The sequence below is a fragment of the Columba livia genome, chromosome 6 (assembly GCF_036013475.1).
Source record: "Columba livia isolate bColLiv1 breed racing homer chromosome 6, bColLiv1.pat.W.v2, whole genome shotgun sequence".
Taxonomy (NCBI): Eukaryota; Metazoa; Chordata; class Aves; order Columbiformes; family Columbidae; genus Columba; species Columba livia.
This window is the reverse complement of record NC_088607.1, coordinates 9009253-9030707: the sequence shown is the minus strand read 5'-3', so window position 1 is coordinate 9030707 and position 21455 is coordinate 9009253. Positions and strand designations below refer to the sequence as shown.

General features: G+C 40.8%; 1 protein-coding gene across 12 annotated transcripts in view; it reads right to left on the bottom strand.

Annotated features, from left to right (window-relative positions):
• The window catches only part of ABLIM1 (actin binding LIM protein 1), a 203529-nt gene that overhangs the window by 36893 nt on the left and 145181 nt on the right, over window positions 1–21455 (bottom strand). For 6 of the 12 annotated variants that reach the window (XM_065066950.1, XM_065066946.1, XM_065066948.1 and 3 more), the window contains 6 exons: window positions 17338–17425; window positions 12750–12808; window positions 10221–10283; window positions 7771–7818; window positions 3491–3568; window positions 619–774 (listed from right to left, as the gene is read on the bottom strand). In XM_065066950.1, the coding sequence (XP_064923022.1) occupies window positions 619–774; window positions 3491–3568; window positions 7771–7818; window positions 10221–10283; window positions 12750–12808; window positions 17338–17425 (492 nt within the window). The remainder of the gene's footprint in view (window positions 1–618; window positions 775–3490; window positions 3569–7770; window positions 7819–10220; window positions 10284–12749; window positions 12809–17337; window positions 17426–21455) is intronic. The other 6 variants (XM_013368902.3, XM_065066952.1, XM_065066945.1 and 3 more) reach the window with 2 other exon arrangements.

Genomic DNA, 21455 nt, shown 5'->3' with positions numbered 1-21455 from the left:
TTTCTTTTTTCTGTTGTTGCAGGATACAAGAATCCTTACTAAATGTCAGCAGCTTAAAATGTGAGGCAGCTATTTCTATAACACAACCTGATTCCCCAGGTGGCAGAGCACTTCATCCTGACCCAGTTCAGATTTTATCCAGGATGTCTAGCAAAGTGCTCCAGAAATGTATTTCCCCTCAATATACATGAAGAAAAGCATTCCGTTGCTCTTAACCCTTCCAGTGCTGTAGAACATCATGGTATTCCCCATGTGAATAGGGTTGCTGTACAGCACGCCAGGTTGGCTTTTGCCTCACGTTCTGGGCTTTGCTGTACCCAAAGCCCAGGATATCATGAGTTATGAGGACGCACACACAGCCAGCCTGCAAGCCTCCCCCGCCACTCCTCTGCTGGCGTTAATGTCGGTGTTTAACAGCGTGGTTAATTGTGCAGTTTCGCACACGAGGCATCGTCGTGATTGTTCCCATTAAACCCAGATCAAACAGACAAAAAGCACTTTGAACAGCAGCAGCAACAATAGCAAGGAGTGTCAATTAGGAACTTTCAAAAGAGGACAGAAGCGAAGCAGGCTCTGAATAAAGCACACAGCAGCATGAGTTGCTCGTGGGTTCATTACCTCTCCAAGACTCTGTCTCTCCTGTCTGTCCTCGTAGGCGGAAGTGTAGAATGGCTCATAAGTAATTAGGTCTGGACGTTCAATGTCATAAATGGCCTTGACTTTGGGAATGGCTGCTAAATCCTTGTAATCAAGGATTTCATTGTCTACTTTTGCCTGAAGGTCAAAGACAGAAGATAAATTAACTTACACAAATGCACTGGTAATTTCTGTTTTACACAATTTATGATTTTTTGTGTATTTGTTGTCACACTGTTGCTACGGAAAACTCTTTTTGGCACTCTACATGTGAAGAGATTGCTTCTTGTTCTTCTCCAGTTGGCCTCCTAAAAAAGCACACAGTGTTTTCTCAGTTTAGGATAGAAAGAACGTGGCATATATAGATCTAATACAAAAGTTTCTCAGCCCCCAGTAGTGAGCTGGAAACTTCAGCTCTGCAAAGGACTCGTGGCCTCAGGCAAGTATTTTCACCTTTCTGCTCTTGTTTTCCCATATGTAAAATGTACAATAACATCGATTTAGTTTGCAGATTACAGAGATTGAGAGGATTCCATGCAGAAGAGCACAGACAGAAAGGCAACTTAAAACTGTGGACACAAGAGGAAATACAACTTATTACAAAGAAATAAAAGGCAAGCAGGACCATTTGTCAGGACTGGGTATCAAAACTCCCAGCTGAAATTATTACATTGCACTCAAGCTACACCCAAGCTTCTGACTAAGGCACATATTGCTTACTAACTGCGTGCTACATAGTCCTAACGTTGACTAGTTTTCCACCAAAACTGCAAGGAACTCTTAACTAGTTAAAAAATGGAAGTAGGAAATCCATTCCAAAGGCAGTTGAACCCATCAGAAGGAGCCAGAAAGGGGCCTTACGTATAGTTTAGATAGGCAATAGATTTTGTTACTTATAAGATTACTTATTTAAAAAAAACCAATACTTTCTTACAAAAATACACTTGATGATGAAAACTAAAGGGCTTTTTCAAACTGGTCTTCAACTCTTCCACAAGACATTTTATTTATTCATAGTAGGCCGCACAAGGAAATGAGGCTCATCTGTTTCTCCTCACATTTAGTTCCATTATTCCTGAGTACTAGCACGCAGTATTTTCAGATTTAAGTGCATTTGCTTTCACAAGCTCTCCTAACTACCTCTGGTCTCGGTGGTTCTTAAGCAATGCCAAAAATTAGAAACAATACAAAACAGTTTTTGATAGAGAAGAAAGGTTTGAAATAGTTCACTTTCTAAAAATAGCCTCAAATCTGTTTATAGTTTTGACTTACCACACATAACAAAATACCTTAAGCCAATTGAACCCTTAAAATATGTAGATACATTAATGTATGTTACGTCTGTAATATTTTTACCACAGTCTGTTAATGAGCTGTGAATATGCCTGGATATTCTTAATCCAATATAAATTACCATAGGCATTTTTGTAGACCCCCAGTCTAGGCCACCACGTTGCTCTACAGACTGTGCTATTAGGCAGCAGTTAAGTTTTATAAGCTACAGTTCACAAAGTCCATATTATCAGTAGAATGGCAATTCTGCAGGACACGCTCTGTGTTTTGCTACCTGTGGTGTGAACACTTTTAATACATCAGCTAATTTTCCTTGTTGTTGTTGAAATGTTGAAGAACTAGTATTAAACTCAGGAGATGAAACTCGTAATTTGGGTAATTTTTCTGCATTATTATACATGTACCTGATAAATTTCTGTGGATTACCCTGCACTTATCAGTGTAGGTTATCAGTAAAATCATAATGAACTTTCTCTCACTATCTTCCTGGGATTTTCTTTCTTAGCTGGTACCTTCCAATTCTGCCCTTGATTTTGTGCAGGTCATCCAAAAGCACGTCTCATATGATGCCAAATGTTATATGGTCTTTCAAGAAACAGGACTTTTGAATGGAAAGGAGTTTTTGGAGGTATAAGTTATACGTATGCAAATACAGCAACTTTGCAAAGGCTGAGCCGTTCTGTTATTCACCCAAGTACATTTGAGTTAATATTCTTGCTCCTTAGAATCAGATTGGTACAGCCACAAAAGATGACTTTTCTCACCCTATGGACTTCTCTGCCTAGAAAAAAAAAGGTACTGACATTTCCAACATTGCAATGCCTGAGTAATTGGAACAAAAGAGGAGAAAAACATTATTCCTTTGAAAAATTTGGGCTGATCTTCTGCTGATGTGTTTCCACTTTTAATATCTAAGATCTTATGAGCTCAAAAGGCATCAATAATGAGGCCAGGAGGTGAAAAGAGATCCTCTAAAATAATGAAAGAGGAGGCTCGATTACTGAAGGAATCATATTAAACTCTACATCTCAGGTAGTCACAAAGAAAACAGTCTGTCAATAACTTTGCATTTTCGGCACTGTTAGTTTAGTAATAGAAGGATGCTTAATATTGGTTTTGTTCTCAAATAAAAACCACCTTTCTGCCCACAAACAAAACATCTGACTTCTGAAATGGAAGGTGTTGAATCACCCAGGCTGACCATCCTCCCCATGTCCTCCAAGTGCGGACAGCAAATCTCTCCAGAACTGCACATCAAGGTGCACAGATCTCCCCACATAACCCCTATGGCAAATGGCCTCTCTGCCTTCTGTATCTCTTCACATCACCAAGTGACTTCAAGAGATTTACTGTTACCTTTCTAAGGGAAATGTGACCTAAAAAAGGCCTATCCTGTTCTTGAAATTCTGTAATTATAAAAACTACATCTGTCATGGTGAGAATTTTAACAATTTAACCACTAGAATGGAGGCATTAGCACCAGTATAAAAGTGATTTATTTCAGTATGGAGTACGTCATGTGCAAGGGATCAGCAGTTTATTTGCCAGAAGGAACACTTACATAGATAGTGTGGCCTGGAGAGCCTGGTATACTGGAACCTGGTCTGGAATAGATGCTTTCTGATGATGTTCTTGTAGGCTGAAAAACAAAAAGTAACTTTTCAGAGCAACTTGAAGCCATTAACATCGGTAACTTTGGTTTTATGTGAAGAAATCTGCATACATCTTGAAATTAACTGAATTCAGGAAAAAAAAGTCAACACAAATGCAAGCATTCTGGCAAATTTCACAAACTTGTGAGGCAGGTGGGCTTTTTTTAAAGTTTTATTTTGTTTTGGTAGGGGAAGGAGTGCTGTGAGAGTGCAAGGAGGTTTGCTAAACCATACAGTGTAAAAGACTGACAACAAGAATGAACAAAACCAAACAAGACCTGCCAGAGACACTGCAAGGAGCCATACAAAGTACAATCCAGGATAGTCCTGCTGGTCATTCTATCAAAATGTTAGTTCACAAACAGCTAGAGGTATCAGCAGTTCAGCAGACAAACTGTTGAGAGGCACAGAGCACACGCGTTATCACTTTCCAGATGTTCAACCACTGGATTTCCATTATGAATACAGAACTGAATTCAGCCCCTCTACGTAGAAGGACCAGAATTACTCGGCTTGGGGCTGTTCCCACATCTGCAGCACAACCTAGATGCAACATGAACGCCAAACTGAAATGTCATGATTCCCCATACTGCAAAAGTCCTGAAGTTTAAGGACAATGCTCTGCAAACTGAAATCCATTTAACAGTCACAGCCCTACAGAGCGAGTGCTGTTAAACATTTAGCTGATTTTCCAGCATTTCATCAGGACTAAACAGACACTGATTCCCTGAGGGAGGTTTTGTGAGTGCAGACATAATGACTTATCACTGAGATGTGGGGATCCAGAAAACCTGATGCATTTGAAAAAATATCTATTTGATCAAAAGTCACCCAGGCTACTGTGGCAATTACCCCTAAGCTTGGCACACAGCAGACACACAAAGGTAGTCAACGAAACCCACTAGCAACTGAGAAATTATGAACAATTTTTGTTCCCTAATTGACTCCAACAAGCAAAATCCCATCACAAAGCGATGGATCAGCAGTTGACTCCAATGACACCAGTGCAGTGGGACAGCTCAAAGTCACCGAAAATTAAATCTTGGTAAATAGTCCTTAACTCATCAGCTTCTGACATTGAACTAAGGGACTTTCAGGCACTCACTGAAGAGAAACAAGGCTTGACAGCCTGGCTTGCTGATTTTTCTTAGGAAATATCTGGAGTGAACACAAGAAGGCTACTGGACCTCTCTTATCTATCAGCACACATTTCCCAAAAGGATCCTTCAACCAACTTCAGAGTCTTTCTACCTTTTATTTCATAGCCAGGAAAGCTATTGGAACCATCCGTACAAAAAATGCTGAAGACTAGTTGTGGATCATACAAGCAGGCTTCCTCTGACTTCATCTGTACAAATGAGATCACCACATTCAGGGAAGGCCAGAGGAACAAAAAGACTTTGAACATGTTCCACCAAAAAACGTGAAGATTCAGATCAAACAGAGAGCAGATGTGGCCATGGACCGACAGAGTCACAGATCCTCCACAGAGCACGCCTGAGAACACTTTCTCAGCTGGACCTTCATGTGCTGCTTTCCTTTTCTCTCTGTAGCTGCAAATTCCTACATTCCAAAAGGGAACAGAAATTTCTCAGCTGCCCTTAACCTCCTCCCATGATACAATCAAAGCAAAAAACCCAACAACAATCACTTGTTTCATAGAAATGTTACAAGAATTAAGCTGGAAAATCTGGCTGTTGTTGAGAAACACTTTATTGCCCCTTCCACTCTGCCATTTTATACCACTGTCTGTTTGAGTGGAGACACATGTAATATGTTGCTGCAGTTGCTATGGAAAACAATTGTTTTCATTACAACATAGGGAACAGTATCAAGCATTTGAGGTACTGTTAGGGGTGTCTCTGTTACCTCTGGCTTTTGGCAGACAATACTTAAAGAGTTTTGTCTGCTTAATTCTCCCTGCTGTAGGAAAACAAGTGTTAGAGGCCGTTACGGCTTCTTCCCACCTGGCAGGCCCCCTCGGCTGCTCTTCACTCTGCATCTTTTATAATCACTGCAGAAAACAAGACATTCTCAGCCCACAATCCATCTCCTTAGTCTCATCTCTTAAGTCTCGCTGCTAAAAACCTTTTCAGCAAAGGAAAGTTTACTAGTATTTATCACTTCAGTGAATTTATTAAATAGACACCTTGAGAAGATATAGTTTTAGCCACATCCTGCTAACAACTTTCTTAGGTGCTCTTAACTCTGGAGCACAGGAGTGGGTGTCAGATGGACTGACAAGTTGTAGCACCTGTTCATAATTTCCTGAGTTTTTGCTCCATTTTCCTCATTACCATCCCATTAACACAGCCATGAGCCAGATCCAACACCCTTTAAAACCAGTTTTCTATTTTCGGTAATTCTTCTTGCATACATCAGTTTGACCTCCCACCTATTGCCAAGCTCCACGTTCCCTGGGCAGGACCCCATCCCGCCAGCCCTGCCTGAGCACACACCGCTCCACTCCTCAGGAGCTCCATCCACACAGACCTGCAACTCTGTGGCTCCTCTTTTCGCTCCCAGTCCTGTATCTTGTTTAAGTTGATAACATACCCCTCAAGTCAGTGCATGAAAAAGAGGATTTGTACGTCTACTCTCACCCTTCCTGCCTCACTTTGCCCTGTTTCTTGTTTTGAATTACACAGGCTGTTCCCACGGCAGATGGCTATTTCCTACTCTGCTGCTCCCATATGGTCTGGAATCAGTCACAGCTTTGCACTTTCCCCTAAAAACAATTGCATTGCACTTGAAAACATTTGTGCTGCTTGCGCCTTAACAAATCTTTGCTAAAGATTCCCTGATATAAGTTGTTCCTCTGGCATCCTTTTAGTTGCTATGGTTGGCTCCTCTCCTAACAGATCAATAATAAACAGCTCCTGACTGAAGACCTGTGATGGGGCACAGCTTTTATTAGATTGCACATTACACCTTCATTAGCATCCCTGATGCTGTTGTGACTTCCTATCTCAAACAGGAGGCAAAAAACACACTGCAGTTACATCAACAGAGAACTTGACCTCCAATGGGGTGTAAATTCACTTTAGAGGAGAGCTGATCAGAGCACAGGTGAAACAGGAATAGCAGCTATCTCTGATTTAACCTTTAACCTTCAGTGGAGATTTCATGTAGGCATTTCTTGCACACATTATTGGAAGCGATGGGTAAAGAAATTAGAGGAAACACCCTTTATTAGGAATGCGTTAATTTAGAGGTATTTCCTTCCATCACGATAGTCCCGTCACACTTCTTCTACACTACCACTGGCAAAACAACTAAAGCTACTTTGCTTCTTCTACAAACAGATTGGGAACACTCTTTAAATGGTTGTTCTTGAAGAATTCAAATGGAGCTTTTCACAAAGCCACTTTTGTGCAGAGAAACTTAAAGCAAATTTCTGTGAAGAACTACAACTAATCTTTTCTTGTGGTGCATGGCCTTTCTCCACATTTTCTGACAGTAGAAGAGTCTTTTATTTTGTTTGTTTCCTCCTCCACCCAGATGGATGTAACAGCGGTAAACATATCAATATGGGATGTCTGTACCAGATACAAGAAGTCTATGAAGCATATGAAAAAAAAAATCAATAGAAATTCAGTCATTAGAAAATCATGCATGTCATTAAAGGAGCCAAATGAAAGAATCAGATCACATAGCACCTAAAGTATAACCTGCAAGACTTCTCAGTATTTCCCACTTTATCACAGACTTCGTATTTTCATGTTTTTGTTCTTCATTCCATGCATTTGTCTTCAATACAAAAGTTCTTTACCAACTTCATTTGCAGACTGGCAGAGATAACACTGTCATGCTCATCCTGTCAGGTTCACTGCGAATTTCAGTGCTCAGTTTCATACCACCCATGCATATGCCCCACATTGATTTATTTGTTATTTTAATATTGATTGCAAAGCTTACGATGTTCATCTGCATTTACCTCAGTTTGTCATGTCATCATGCATGGCACATCATCTAAATAAACAACTTCTAAAAAACAGAACAAAACAAAACCGCACTGGAGCCATTCACATCATTCCGATGCTGCTACAATGTGGTGGCTCCAGCTTTCTCAAGTACAGATGTTCAGAATCATGCTCTATGAAAACTTACAAGTGCAGGCACCAAGAACATCTGGCCAAATGGATGCACTGTTGTTTAACAAAGGCATCGTCAGCATTGTTTACAGTACCTGCCTTAGTTTTTTGATAGAGTTCATTATGCAAGGCGGTGATAGTAGCTGCAGAAGAATGAATATGTTTTCACTTAATAACATTTAACATTATAGCTTAAGCAAATTCTCCAAACCTCAGAAACTATTTTAAGTGAAGTATGTTTATAAGTAAACTAATAGACAATTAGTATGCAATTTATTCTACTAGGCAGACACAATTTTGCAATAGCAAAGGATTTGGCTTTCTCAGCCCAACACTTGCTACTCCGAGTACCTGCTTCACCAGCAACAAGGTTTTACAGATATTCACGACTTGGAACCAGGTTTGATTAAACACTGGCTTCCTATGGATTTCAGTAATTCACAATGGCCGTGTACTAGACCAACAAAGCACCTCAGTGTTAAGCTGTACCCTCTCCTTACTGGAGTGTTTCCTTCAAATGCATGCACTTATTATTTCAGTCTAAAAACATCTATGTTATGTATGCGTCAAGGCAAAACTAGTGAACAGGTTTAGTTCAAACTCACACAGACACATATTAATAGGTTACAACTAATTTTTCTTTCTAGACACAAAGGTCAGAGAAAAGAATTAATTTCTAGCACATAATAATTGAAGGCACGTTGTTACTAAGATTTTACAAGATTACTCATGCGAACATTTCCTTCGCCAAGAGTCAGTGAAAAGCAGAAGAAAATAAAGTGGAAAGTCTAGAATATACTGAATTCAACACCAAACTTCTCAGAGAATTCACAGGATTTCACCCTACAATTTTCAATGTATAAGTTTAATTGAGATTCAAGCCTTTGGCCCATATTTGTAGCAAGAGCAATGCCAGTATCTTTGTGTCTACTCTGAAGAACACCTGAAGCCAAAATCTGCCTTGAAATACACTTCGTATAATAAGCATATAAACCTAAAGAGAATTTAATACTGACCAAATTTACACAAGTGGAATATTCATCTGACCCTAAGCTTATTTGTATCCTACACAGTCTACAACACAAGAAAAAGAACATACCTCTATTTTGACGGGGCTGCTTCTAATTGGCCTTGCGTATTTTTCTAATACATTGGACAGGATTTGTTTTTTTTAATCCGAAAGCTCCTGGATTTCAGCACTGTAAACTCAGACCAGCACATGCTAAGCTGAATTAAAAAAAACCACTGGCTTAAAAGATGGGTGAAACGGTCCCACAGTTTGCTGTTCTCAGACTCCAACGTTCGATTCCATAAAGCCTAGGACTGCAGACACATTGCCCTCCTCAGGAGCACTGATAACACAACTTTATAGCTGTGTTTTCTTGATATGTATTTCTGTAGCTAACAGAGAGAGTGGTTAATGTGTTGCAACACCCTACATTAACTGCTGACAATCCTGTGCTGAAAAACAGGCACAGGGCTTGCATTTACCCCACCGGATCACAGCAATGGATTCAACCACGGAACACCGCCCTGCACACCGCATCCGACACCAATACCCTGCCCTGGCTCACAATACGATGTCTACTTTGCAATTAGAGACATGAAGGCAGCACGAGCAGACACAATGGAAACCCAGTGGCACAGACTTGACCAGCCCATCTGCCAAGCACCAGTCTGTACCAGGTGGGTCCCAGTACATCCTTGGTTCTCAGGTGAAGGCTCCCTCAGGTGTGCCCACATGTGGTGCAGCCACACGGCTCCCCCAGCAAACACAACTAATAAATTAGCTCTGCCCTGAAGGAGAAGAAGTGGAGGTGGGTGATGTTTGTAGATGCAAAGCAAGCTCAAGGAAGTGTGAAAGGAGAAAGATGGCCCAGAGTCAAGAGGACAGGGAGGACCTCCCAACTCCAACATGTATGTGCCCCAGATTAGAGTGAGGCAAATACTCCCGGGCATGGAACATGTTCAAACCCAGAACTCTGTACTGAACTCTCAACTAAAGTATTCATATGTAGCTGGTCAATACATGTAAAGAAGAACCTGATTTAACTGACAACATTTTTTTTCTAAAAAGCATGAGCCATTGTTCACAAAAAGCTATTTCTTTTCAACCGTCATTTTAAAGTCAGATGTTTTTCACCATTTTCGTTTGCTTCGTATTTGCAGTCTGTTTTTTTTTAGAAGAAAAATTTTCTGTAATACTGGAAGAACAATACTACAGCCCCATAAAACTCACCTGATTCTAAATAATAATATTAATAATAATAATAATAATAATAATAATAATAATAATAATAATAATAATAATAATAATAATAATAATAATAATAAGCATTTCATTAAACAAAATAAAAAGAAATGTGAGCATTAACAAACAACACTGCACCACATGATGCAAAATACAGCGTCAGTGCCCAGGGTGGTAAGTGATAACAGGAAAGCTGTGTGGCAGTAGTAGTAGCAAGCGCAGCAAATGACAAGAATGAAGAATCTTCTCAGTAAAGAAGACCATTATCAACACTATGAAAACACAACAGCAAACCTCTGCAGAGCGTGGCCTGCGCAGAACCAGACTCTTTGGATAAAAGAATTCAGATGAGGAATGCTGTCATGAAACACAAAAGGGAAAAAAAAAGAGTGAAAAGGAAAGCAGTTTCTCCAGCCCAGTGGTTAAGCTTTTTTTAAATCAAGTTACTAATGCCTTCTTGCTAGATAATAATCTCTGCGTTATAATATCTGTGCTACTTATTAATCCCTGTAGAATGATGAACCACCAGACAGTTGTAAAAAGTCCTAAGCAATGTATATTTTTTAACATACACATGGTTACTTTATTTTCTGCTTGTTTTGGCTTTGTAATCCTCCACAAATATCCAGTGGGAGGAAGATCTAAAGCAACCGGTGTTTTTATGAACTCCCTTCTCAGATCCTGACCAGCTAGACTGCTGATTAGTTTATTCCACAATTCAGTTACTGAAGAAAAACAGAACTTCTAACTTCTAGAGTGACTTCAATGATAAAAGTGCTTTTTGTTTTGTTTTGCTCTATAGGGAAAGAAAGCCCAGCAGAGCAGAGGACATCTCACTGGCTTTTTGCAGAACCATGAGAAAATCCAGGCCTGACCCTGCAAGGGGCTCTATTTGTCAACTCACAAACCAGATTCTGATTCTTACATCAGGTCTAAATGTATGCCATAAAAAAAATGGAAGTCAAAATACAGTTTGTAATTTACTGATGACATATTCAAATAGTACATAGCTCCTAGTTTCTTGGGTTTGGTACCTACCTGTTCACTGCTGCCTTCATGTGAGTCAGAAGAAGGAAACATGTCAAAGCCATCGACGTGAACTCAAACTGATTTTAAAATGTGTCTGACTTTACAATGGAGTGTATAGAGACTACCTGTGTCGTACAGTTGAAGTTAAAAATTCTCCATCTCTCCAGCTAGTTTTAGTACAGCACATTTGTCAATGCCTTTTAAAGACATACTAAACCTCTGCATAGAAGCTCTCATTCAGGAACAGGGCGACCTTGGATAGTTCTGCCATAGCATTTCTCGGATGTTCCATTAACATGCATTCACTAGCTTCACTTCATTTTCCTGCAAGAACTCACTTAGGCAAAGCCTTGCAAGTGGATGAATTAATTTACTCTACTCAGTTTAATTAAAATTAGGTGAGGGGGAAGAAGACTGACATGCTTGATTGTGTGATGGAAGAAAAGGAAAATGTTGGAAGACGACTTTGGCCATTTCCACAGGGAACGGAAAGCCAGGTCAGCTGGAGAAGGTTGATAAGGGCTGCAATGCAGTCAGGAGTGCTTTGATAAGACTCCTGGTTCCAAGTGAAAGGGAGGTATTTGTACCCCAACCATTCACTATGAAGCACAAGTATTCTGACACTTATGCAGGGCCAAAACACTGTCCTACATTCAAATTGTTAAATGAGGAAGAAAATTCAGTCCAGCACAGTTTTGCATTTTCTTATGGAAAGTCAGGATAGAACAATGTGGCAAATGCTGGATGGTACCTACAGTGATGTTTGGCCGTGCTAGATCCCATCCCCATCTAGGGCCAATTATACTTCTGTATTATCAGTACAGCCCACACTAACATGAACTATGCTCAAAAAGAATTTATCTGGACATCACCTGTGATTGTAGTAAATTCTCTGCTGGGGATGTTTTACAGACCACTGCACCTGCACAAATTCTAGAGGACGTGGCTTCCTGTACAATGAGCCACACAGAGAACACAACCCACATGATATGCTATGTATCTCCATGCCAGTACCTCTTAGTTTCCTTGACTGAAAGACATTTTATTCATATACAGTCTCTAATATTCATATCAAGAAAAAAATATCAAAGTTCAAAGACCAGCTGAGACATCAAAAAGAGTAAATTGTCCAGAAGATGAATGGGTGAATATGGGCTTAAAATTGCTTGGTGCATGCAAAAAGGCAGGCTCCAGCATCTAGCAGTGCAGCATTATTGCCATCAAGGACCTGACCCAGAAAATTTGTCTGGATATGCTGAAGTGACTCCAAGGGTAAGTACAGCTCTTCTTGGCATTCAAAATAGGATCACTTAAGCTGGGGTTTATTTGGATGGCAAAGGATGAAGTTTCCATATTGTCTAACTGTTGTAAATAACCATGCACAACAGGGGATAACCATAGAGCAATCATGCAGGTGTGCAAAAACACTAATATATACTATAGCATTTGCCCTGTTCAAATTTTCTCCTTAGGAGTCTCGCAGTAATTGAGATATGAAATGAAGTGAGTCTCTCTCTCAATAACTGAGATACGAAATGAAGTGTTTTAGTGGCTTTGCCATGTCTGTGTGTCAGTAAGTAATACTATCTTTAAGGCACTGCACGGGGACAGGCACATGAAGATGGTTAAGCCTAAAAACCAGAGCAACACCTCTGAAGTGCCTGCACTGTTTATTCTGCCAGAGTGGTGACAGCTAGGCAGAAAAAACATGGGAAAGATCACTCTTTTGAATACAGCATTCAGTTACTCTGGGGGCAAAATATTTCGTGTGTCATTGACACGAATTCGGCTTACCCGTAGCTTCTCTTCAGTCTTAGTGGATTGCTTACAGTCGGGATGCCAAACAGTGGAACCTGAGGGAGGTAAAAGAACATCTTTATTCAGAGTAAAGCAGATAACTTCCAGTCATGACAGGTCAGTTATTAAAGAGAATCCCTTCATTGCATCAGATGGTGAATCTGTATGACCTATGCAAGTAATTCACATTCAATTCTAGCTCATTGGAAATACAAGTGAAACAAAAAAATATTCAAATCCTTGGCCTATCTACAGCAGTCTCTTGCTGAGGCTGTCAAATCACTTTGCACACATTCTTAATTAAAACTCAAATAATCTCAAGCAGCCCATCAGCAAGCACCAGCTGGAGGAATTGAAAGACAGAGAGTTTCTCTGAGCAGGAGAAAGGGTAAGAGAAAAATAACTGGGCCCTAGTTACCTGATCCGTTCTCCCCTTACATCCCACACATAAAAAAGAAGTTGTGATTATAAATGCATTAATACTTGGAAAGTCCTCTGACTTCCTTGAGCAATACGTGTCATATTCAGTTACTGTAAACTACTGTTTTGATCACCTCTCCCTGCAATTCTGCAAAATGGAACAGGAAAAGCAAAACTAGAAAATTCATGACGCAGCGAAGCCAGGGCTGTGTCTCACCCACCGCACTGAGCTAGAGAGGCCAGTAGGATGCCGGTGCTACAAAGCAGCACATAAAAGAGCCTCTCTGTAGACCACGGTGTTCCATACTTGCCATTGGCACACACGTCATTTCTACCCCTTGCTCTGCAAGGTCGGGGCATGTCCTGCACCGGCATTTCCATGTGGCATATTCCAGCTACACATCCTGCTAAGGCGGCTAGGTCTTTGCTATTTGTGTCCCTAAACATGGGCTTCTTTCTTATGCGGTAAAAAGAGGAAATATCCAGTTGTCCCCAAGGGTTGAGCAGTGTCAGGGTCAACGAGCACTTCCACCCCATTTCAGCTCTCCCTCAGAGCAGAGTGTCAACTGTGGTCACTGCTGGGAAGCTGCTGGCAGGTATCAGCCAGTGGGAAACGGAGCAGAAGCTAATGCCGATTTTTAACACCGACTGCAGCTTCGGTCAAATTCAGACTTCATTCCAGTCACCACAGAGCTTTGTCTGTCTGCAGGGGGGAACGTCACCTCTTCACTTTGTCCACAAAGAAACCAAACAGAGCAAAGTCCAGGTCTCCTGCTGGTGACTGTTAGCTCAAGTGCGGTCAGAGGAAACCCCACCCTCAGAGCCCAGGAGGGGGACAGGCCAGGCCCCCCCCGGAAATTTTGTTCTAACGAGCCCTTACATGGCTCGGTACAGAAGTACAGACCAGCAGGAATGGTTTCACTTCCCAGCAGCACACCGTATAATCATCATCAGGAGACTGGAGAGAACGCTGTGACTTTGGGTCACGGGTCCGAGACATTTGGCTTTGAGTCTAAGCCGAGGAAGAAGAAACTGTGTGTTTGGCAGGGAGAGACGATCAGACACCAGGGAGAAACGTACCACCAGCCTTCTCCGTCAACAAACAGCACCCTCAGAGCCAGGACCCCGCAGGGCCCATGATATCAGGAGAGAAGGACGCCCCATGCATTGGCTTAGAAGGGCATACAGATCCAGGCACTCAGGAAGAAGGGAGCTCATATTTATTATAAGGCTGATAAACTCAGAAGGTTTAGCTTCAGTTCTCCAACTCAGCTGTGAGCGTTCTGTGTGACCCCGAGAAAAGTGATCTCTGTTCCTCTGAACCTCGATTTATTTTCTATTAAACCATCGCCACGAAAGAAAAAGTTTTCAGGCAGTATTTGGTACAAACTGGCACAAACTTAAAGACACCCCAGAAGAATGCTGGAACTGCTGAAAGTGAAAAAGAAATATAAGGGAGTCTGGATGTCATTTTCATGGTGAAACTGAGCTAAGGATTCTGAGTTTGTTCTTTGGTTGGTTGTTTTTTTTTTTCACAAAATAAGAGGTTTGAAATATGTGAAATTAAAAAACCCAAATCACATAAAGCAGGCTGAAGAAGTTAAATGCACATTTTCTTCACTATCTTGAACACTGAGACACCTACAACTTGTCGATTTTATTCATCCAAACATGTCAACGCGTTTTGAAATGTTTAGAACAGTGTAAATTCTCAAGCTGCATCGCCGTTCTTTTTCCCACCGGAAACGGTTCAGCAAATTGTGGTTATTCCCATTCTTAACATATGTTTGTTTGCTCACTTGGCAGACACCAAGCAACATGTTCATTGATTCAGGTTTTTACTTTGCATGTACCATTGTTTCAACATACAGCTCTCTGAAAACCAGTAACTCAGGCTATTATCTACACATTGAATAAGGATGAAAGCCTGTGTGAGAATCACATAAAGCATCCTTCTAAATGCTAATCAACAGCCTAGCTCAGCCAGAGTCTTCTGAGGCGGTCCATACAGTAATATATTACTAGAAAGTCAATGGGAAAAGAGAAAGTTTCTGACACTGCTTCCTTTTCATTTTCCTGTGTTGAAGCAGGGTAAAGCCAGAGGGCTTCTGCTAGCATTATTCAAACCATCCTTAACATAGAAAGCCCCAAAATTGACAGCTTGTTTTTCCATGTTCTCCTTTTGCAAGTTTCCCATACCAGTAGCTACCATAAACCTGTCGGGCTCCTCTATTATACAAAGCAGTCCCAACACAGTGCTTTCATGTCCTGTGGAGAGGACAATTAGAAGTGAGAAGGAAGCTGCCTATTTTAATATCTTTTATCAATAATGTGATTTTGATTCTAGCTTCGGTGCTGTAGTGTTGTATTTTTATTTTTGCACCCTAGAGTAAACCCATTTGGATGGAGTGAGGATATACACTTCAGCTGAGAGCTTTGCACAGGAAGGGCTTTTAGGTCCCTTACACTTAAAGCATGCTGAATTCAGCAGGGAAAGCTTTGGCAGGACAGTCTGGAGCACACTCAGCAATAACATTATTTAGTCAGAAAACAGCTTGTGGACAATAAAGCAATGCAACTTGGGCTGCTCCTTCTCTGAGCCAGGGTGAGCATGAAGAACACTAGTTCAGAAGGGGAAATACAGCCAAGAAGAGAATGATGGCAGATCAAGGAGCCAGGTTCCTCTCCGCTCTTACCTGAACTTGGCCAGGACAAAAATCTAGCTTTGTTTAAGTAGAAGCAATGGTTTCTGTCTTATTTGGATCTGCAGAAGTCTACACCACAGCCTGCCCCATCAACATGAACTCCAGCTCTCTGCCAGACTGGTGCAAACAGCATCAGTTGCAAGCAGCTGTTTTTAATAACAGCAAAGGATGAACTGATGTTCCCCTTGAACTCTGCCTGTACTTTATCACACTACAATGTGAGGAAAATAAAGATTACCAGTTGTCAGATGCTGTAACTGCTGCTTTCAAATTAGTCTTTCCAGTTTGCCATCCCAAAGCAGCACTCCCTGCCCAGCCCTCCCTCAGCCTCTCTTGCTCTCACATTGCAGAGTTCTGTGCAGAGCTGGAATAAGACGACTCAGGTATAAGGTCAGTGAGACATGAGAGAGACTGGCTAGTAGGGAGGTCAAACTACAAAATAACACAGATCTGCTTCAAAGGAATTCCTTAACGATAGCATCTTATTTTGGAATTTCTCCAGAAGGAATCTCTCCTCAGGATTTCAAGAGATGGCTACAACCACACTTTCATAATTTTTTCCTATTCTTTTACAGTCCTTTCAGGTATAGCAAGCAAGTTTTCTAACATAAGCACAATATACAAAATCCCAATAATACATCTGCCTTTTTCACTTTGATTTCCAGCTTGCATAAATGTGTATTATACATCTTTCTACTAACATTACTTAACACTACAGCAAGTAATAAAAATAGCTTAATAGTTAATGTGCTACCTTCTGGGAGAGTAGGTGGAATTCAGATCAAGGATATTTTTCAGTCAAAGGGTACGTTCTTTTTTTATATGGAAAGATCACGACTAAAACATGTTTGGCAATACCTTGGAGTGTGAGACTGTTCATAAGAAAGAGGAGATAAAAATGAACGTACAAGAAAGAAGTGACTGTAGAAAGACACGAAAATAAAGTATACGGGAAGAAAAAGAGAGATGTAACCAGATAAAAGGGAAGTGGGCAAGCCAAGCAAATATGATTACGAACAGGAGGAGACTATCTGCCAGTGCACATGAGGAATGAGATCTGCATGACTCAAAACAAGATCGCTGCAGTCTTTGGAAGTTTTTCTATTGCCTTTTACAGCTTGGAGTGTGGTCCAGAAGAGCAGAGAAGCTGATCAGCAGAATTCAGTCTGGTATCCCATATATCAATCTGTGGGCTACGCTGTGAGACGCCAAACTCAGAGGCAGCCCAATCAATTTCATTTTTGCTACACAGCGTTTGAGAACAGAGTCAGCCTCAGCAAAGCCTCCATTAGGAGCACCCATGAGGGTAAAAGGGTCTCAAAAGTCTGAGAACACTGTAATGAAGACAGGATGGCTATGAAGTCCTCCTTGCCTATGTTTACAGTTTGTAAAGTCTTGAGGTCTGTGACAGGAAAATGACCAAGTCTGATCGCCTTGTTTTGGAATGGAATCATCCTTACCTTGCAGATACATTTCTTCTCCTTCTGTGAACATTTGGTTGCACCTGCTGCATCGTGCACAGCTTGGATGGTAATGCTTGTCACCTGCCTGAACAAAAATATAAAAGGAAAATGAAGGATCAATGCATTGCATCGCTTTTTGAGCACTCACTAGTTGCTGACAGACCACTGCCGTTTTTCTTAGTTCAGTCTCCCACCTAGCCCAGTCTCTTGTCTTCAACAGGAACCCAGCAGTGATTACTTGGGGTAGAAGGCTGTAAGAAAGAAGACAAGACAGAACAGCCTCTTCACACCTCCCCATTCAGGTGATCAGTGCTTTAAAGATTTCCTGGCTAGAGGCTATATCACTATCTATTCTCCATTATTTGCCCAACACCTTTTTCAATCTCCATCTGACAGTCCAAGGTGGTGGATGTCACACTGCAGTTAGATATTTCTGTAAACCTGCTGCCTTCTCATTTTGTCAAACAATATGTATTTTCTCAATTGCCCCATTGTTATGGATTAATTTAGACAACGAATAACAGTTTTCATCCTGCCATTCCATTCCTTGGCCTTCTTCCCAACACTGCTGATATGGGCATTAAGTGTCTAAACACCCTTCTGGGACCACCGACTCAATTCAGAAGATACACTAGAACAGACAGCATGAGTTGAATTCAAACTACTGATGTAAAGATGCTAAATACTCTAGATCCTGTTACCCAAATCCACTGAGCCATTCATCTCTTAAATACATTGATACTCATAATAAACAAATCTGATCAGATTTCAGACCTCTCAAGACAGGAAAAAATCAAGGCACAGATATTAATGTGATTTCTTCTCCTTAGGAGACCAAAATGACCATTGTATTCACTTCCTTGTATCAGATATGAAGCATGCAATGTCCATATCAGGCTTTTTCAATAAAAAAAAAATAACTGTTCCTAGAAAATGACCCTTAATAATGGCAAGTAATGAATTCTAAAAAGCCTTGAAAATTTTATGTGTCTTTTCAGACAAGTGAACCTCAAATCCTTTTCCACAAAATATTCCCATCCACTGAGATGTTGTATGCAAACATCTGTTTACTCTGTAGCTGACTTGAAAAATGTCATAAAATCCTACTTCATTGTACTCAAGATTGTAAAATTACTGAATTCAACCTTTCCTTATGTCTATTGAGACTAAAACCAACATATTTTTGGTTCACATTTGACATTGGTTATACAGGTTTAATAATTAAAAGTATTTATATGAGATGATAAAGGATATGGATTAAAGTACCTAACAAACACCAGACAACCAGATCGACCACCCAGTCCTTCTATAGGGAACATTGCACCATTTAATTTTCATGTTCTCATTTGTTCCTGCCTTAGCAGTGTAGTACCCAGGTTAGATTTTAGGGATGGTTGGGAAAGGCGGCTGTTCATAGAGACAGTGGCATTTTTGGATATAAACGTTTATCTTTCATTACCACAAAGAACAGTTCCCACCCAAAACTTTCAGCAACACAAGGCCAGAGAAGAGATGCAGTGTGCTGCTGATTTATTGATACATTCACCCTGCACTCCTCTTACTCAGATCCTGCCTTTGCTGTTGATTCTTGCTTCTTAGAGGGCACCAAACAGGGAGACTAATGCGATTTAGTATTTTTTGCACAGCAGATTTAGACCAGTCAGGCAAAAAAAGGGACTATAGTAAAAGGGAGAATAAATGGTCACTACAAGATATGCCTATTCGAGGAAGAAAAGCTAATGAGGGAGGAAACACAAAACTGATGCTTGACTTGCTGCAACAAAACCAATATTGAACTGAAAAGGAAATTCACAGTTAATGGTCTTTGTATCATTTTCATTACCGGTTGTCCTCTTTAACTCTCACAATTATTTAACCTCTGAGGTGTCCCATCAGTTCCATTCAAGACTGGAATTTAAGAAAATGAAGAAACTGAATGTAGCTGAAACATGTAAGCACCAAATCACAGCTACTCTGACCTTGAGTGCAGACATACATAGAACAGCTACTTGTAGACATATGCGGCTTAGGACTGTCAACTGACCAGGCTTCAAAGGTAGATCTCAGCTCAGCACCCAGCAGAAGCCGACATCCTCTTCTGCACTTTCTGCCTGACACAAACACTACATACAGAGAAACAGCAATTTTATCTGTATTCAACAACAACAACAGAAATCCCAGCTTTTGAGCATTCTTGAAGTTCTTCAGCAGAGTGGGGCCCATGGAGCTGCTTGTCACAAGTGATTTCAGATGTACTTGATTCAAACATGATGGCAAACCTGATGTCCTGGGAACCACTCCCAGGTAATGAGATATAAAAAATTCCTAAGAAGGATGAATCACTGCCAGAAAGGATCTTCTCCAAACAGGAAGACAGTAATTGAAAAATAGATTTGAAGTATTAAAACAGGAATCTTTTCTGGGCTGAGCCTGTCTCATCCAGCTAAAGAATATCTCTGCAGCATAACTATGCTGCTGCTTAACAGAACTCAGATTTTCAGTAGGCATGTGGATTTTTCCAAAATAGAATTCATAGCTCCTCAAAAGGTATTCATTAGGGTAGCTAAGTAGCTATATAATCTGAACTGGAAAGAGTACAGAGCCTGTGATTATTATTTAACTTCTCAGATATCCCACCTGAGGTGGGATTGTGTCCTGTGAGATGCGTTACTAAATTCCCAGACATGAAGGATGGAAACCTTTGTGCATAAGTATTATCAGACAAGAGAGGTTTTATAAAGAAATCATTCCTTACCAAGCACCTCAATGCTCAGCTAAGGCAAAGTGGTTTTAAGAAGGGTAGTTAGGATCCAGCAGAGATATCTACATTGTGAGAGGACCACGGTATGTGGACAAAGCAAATCACAGATTCATACCTGTACAGTTCCAGCTTCTGTTCTTCAAGTCTGGCCTTTCAGGTGGTTTTGGGTTGGATTTTTTTTTGAGGTTTCTGTTTGGTTTTGTTTGTTGGATTGGTTCTGTTTGTTTGTTTTGTTTAGGAACAAGAAAGCCACATTTAATCAAATGCTGCACTTCATCGTCATAAGCAAAAGCTGCCGATCCTCTGGGTTTTGTGTAACTACCCTGGCGGTCCTACCCCAGGCTTCTGAGTGTCCTGTTCCTTGTTTCGCCATTAATTCACAATAATTTTGGCCAGTTGCTTCTACTAGCTTGATCCTAAAGGGGTCTGTATCTGGTCCATCTAATGCCAATATTAATAAGTCTTCCACTTGCCCTGATCATCCAATAAACATTCCACTTTTTTTTCTCCTCATCACAAAGTTTTTCTTAAGGTTCCTTTAGAAAAGGGCACCTGGATTCAAGCACTTGCCTGTTAATTGCTGTAAGCTGTTTACGTGTTTTTAAAAGCCAGGCTATTTATAGGGGAAACAAATCCAGAATTCATCATAATATTATGTGTAGGCCTGTGGCATCTCTGAAGACTCTTTTCCTGGAAAAACTTCTGACATGCTACTGTCAAGAGAATACAGTTTAAATGATGTACACATGTTTCCTCAAAACAGCCAAAGAGACCAATTTCAAGTTGATCAGATCTTTCTCCAAGGCTGAAACAACTGGCCACATTTCAGCCTAGTGTGAGCGATGATGAATGAACACCACACCCCAGATAACACACGTTTCCTAAGTGGATGCGTGGACACATCGCACACTGGAGAGGTTTTGGGGGACAGTTACACACCACAGCAGCTGCAGTGGTTGCTGAACACTTCCCAACCACCTTCATGTGCTTTCCGCCTCAGTAATGTTTCTACGACTCGGGAATGGAAACCTTTCTTCAGTGGGTAGTCGCTGGGAAACAATCTGCATCCCAACAAGACTAACCTTGCTGTAACCATCTGAGAAAACTGGTTGCTAAAAATTTGCAAAGTAACAGGAAAACATTTTGGATCTAGAAGGGGATGAAATATTCACACTTTCCAAATATCGGGTCTTGCTCAGTTCTTAGGCCACTAAACCATTGTTCAGTATGGCCAATGTGCAGCTTCTTGTAACCTTATGCTGCTGTGCTGGGGACTGTAGGGCTTGTATCTCAGTCCTGCTGGGTGTAACACATAGCATTAAATCAGTGCACATTTGCCATGGTCATTCTTCAT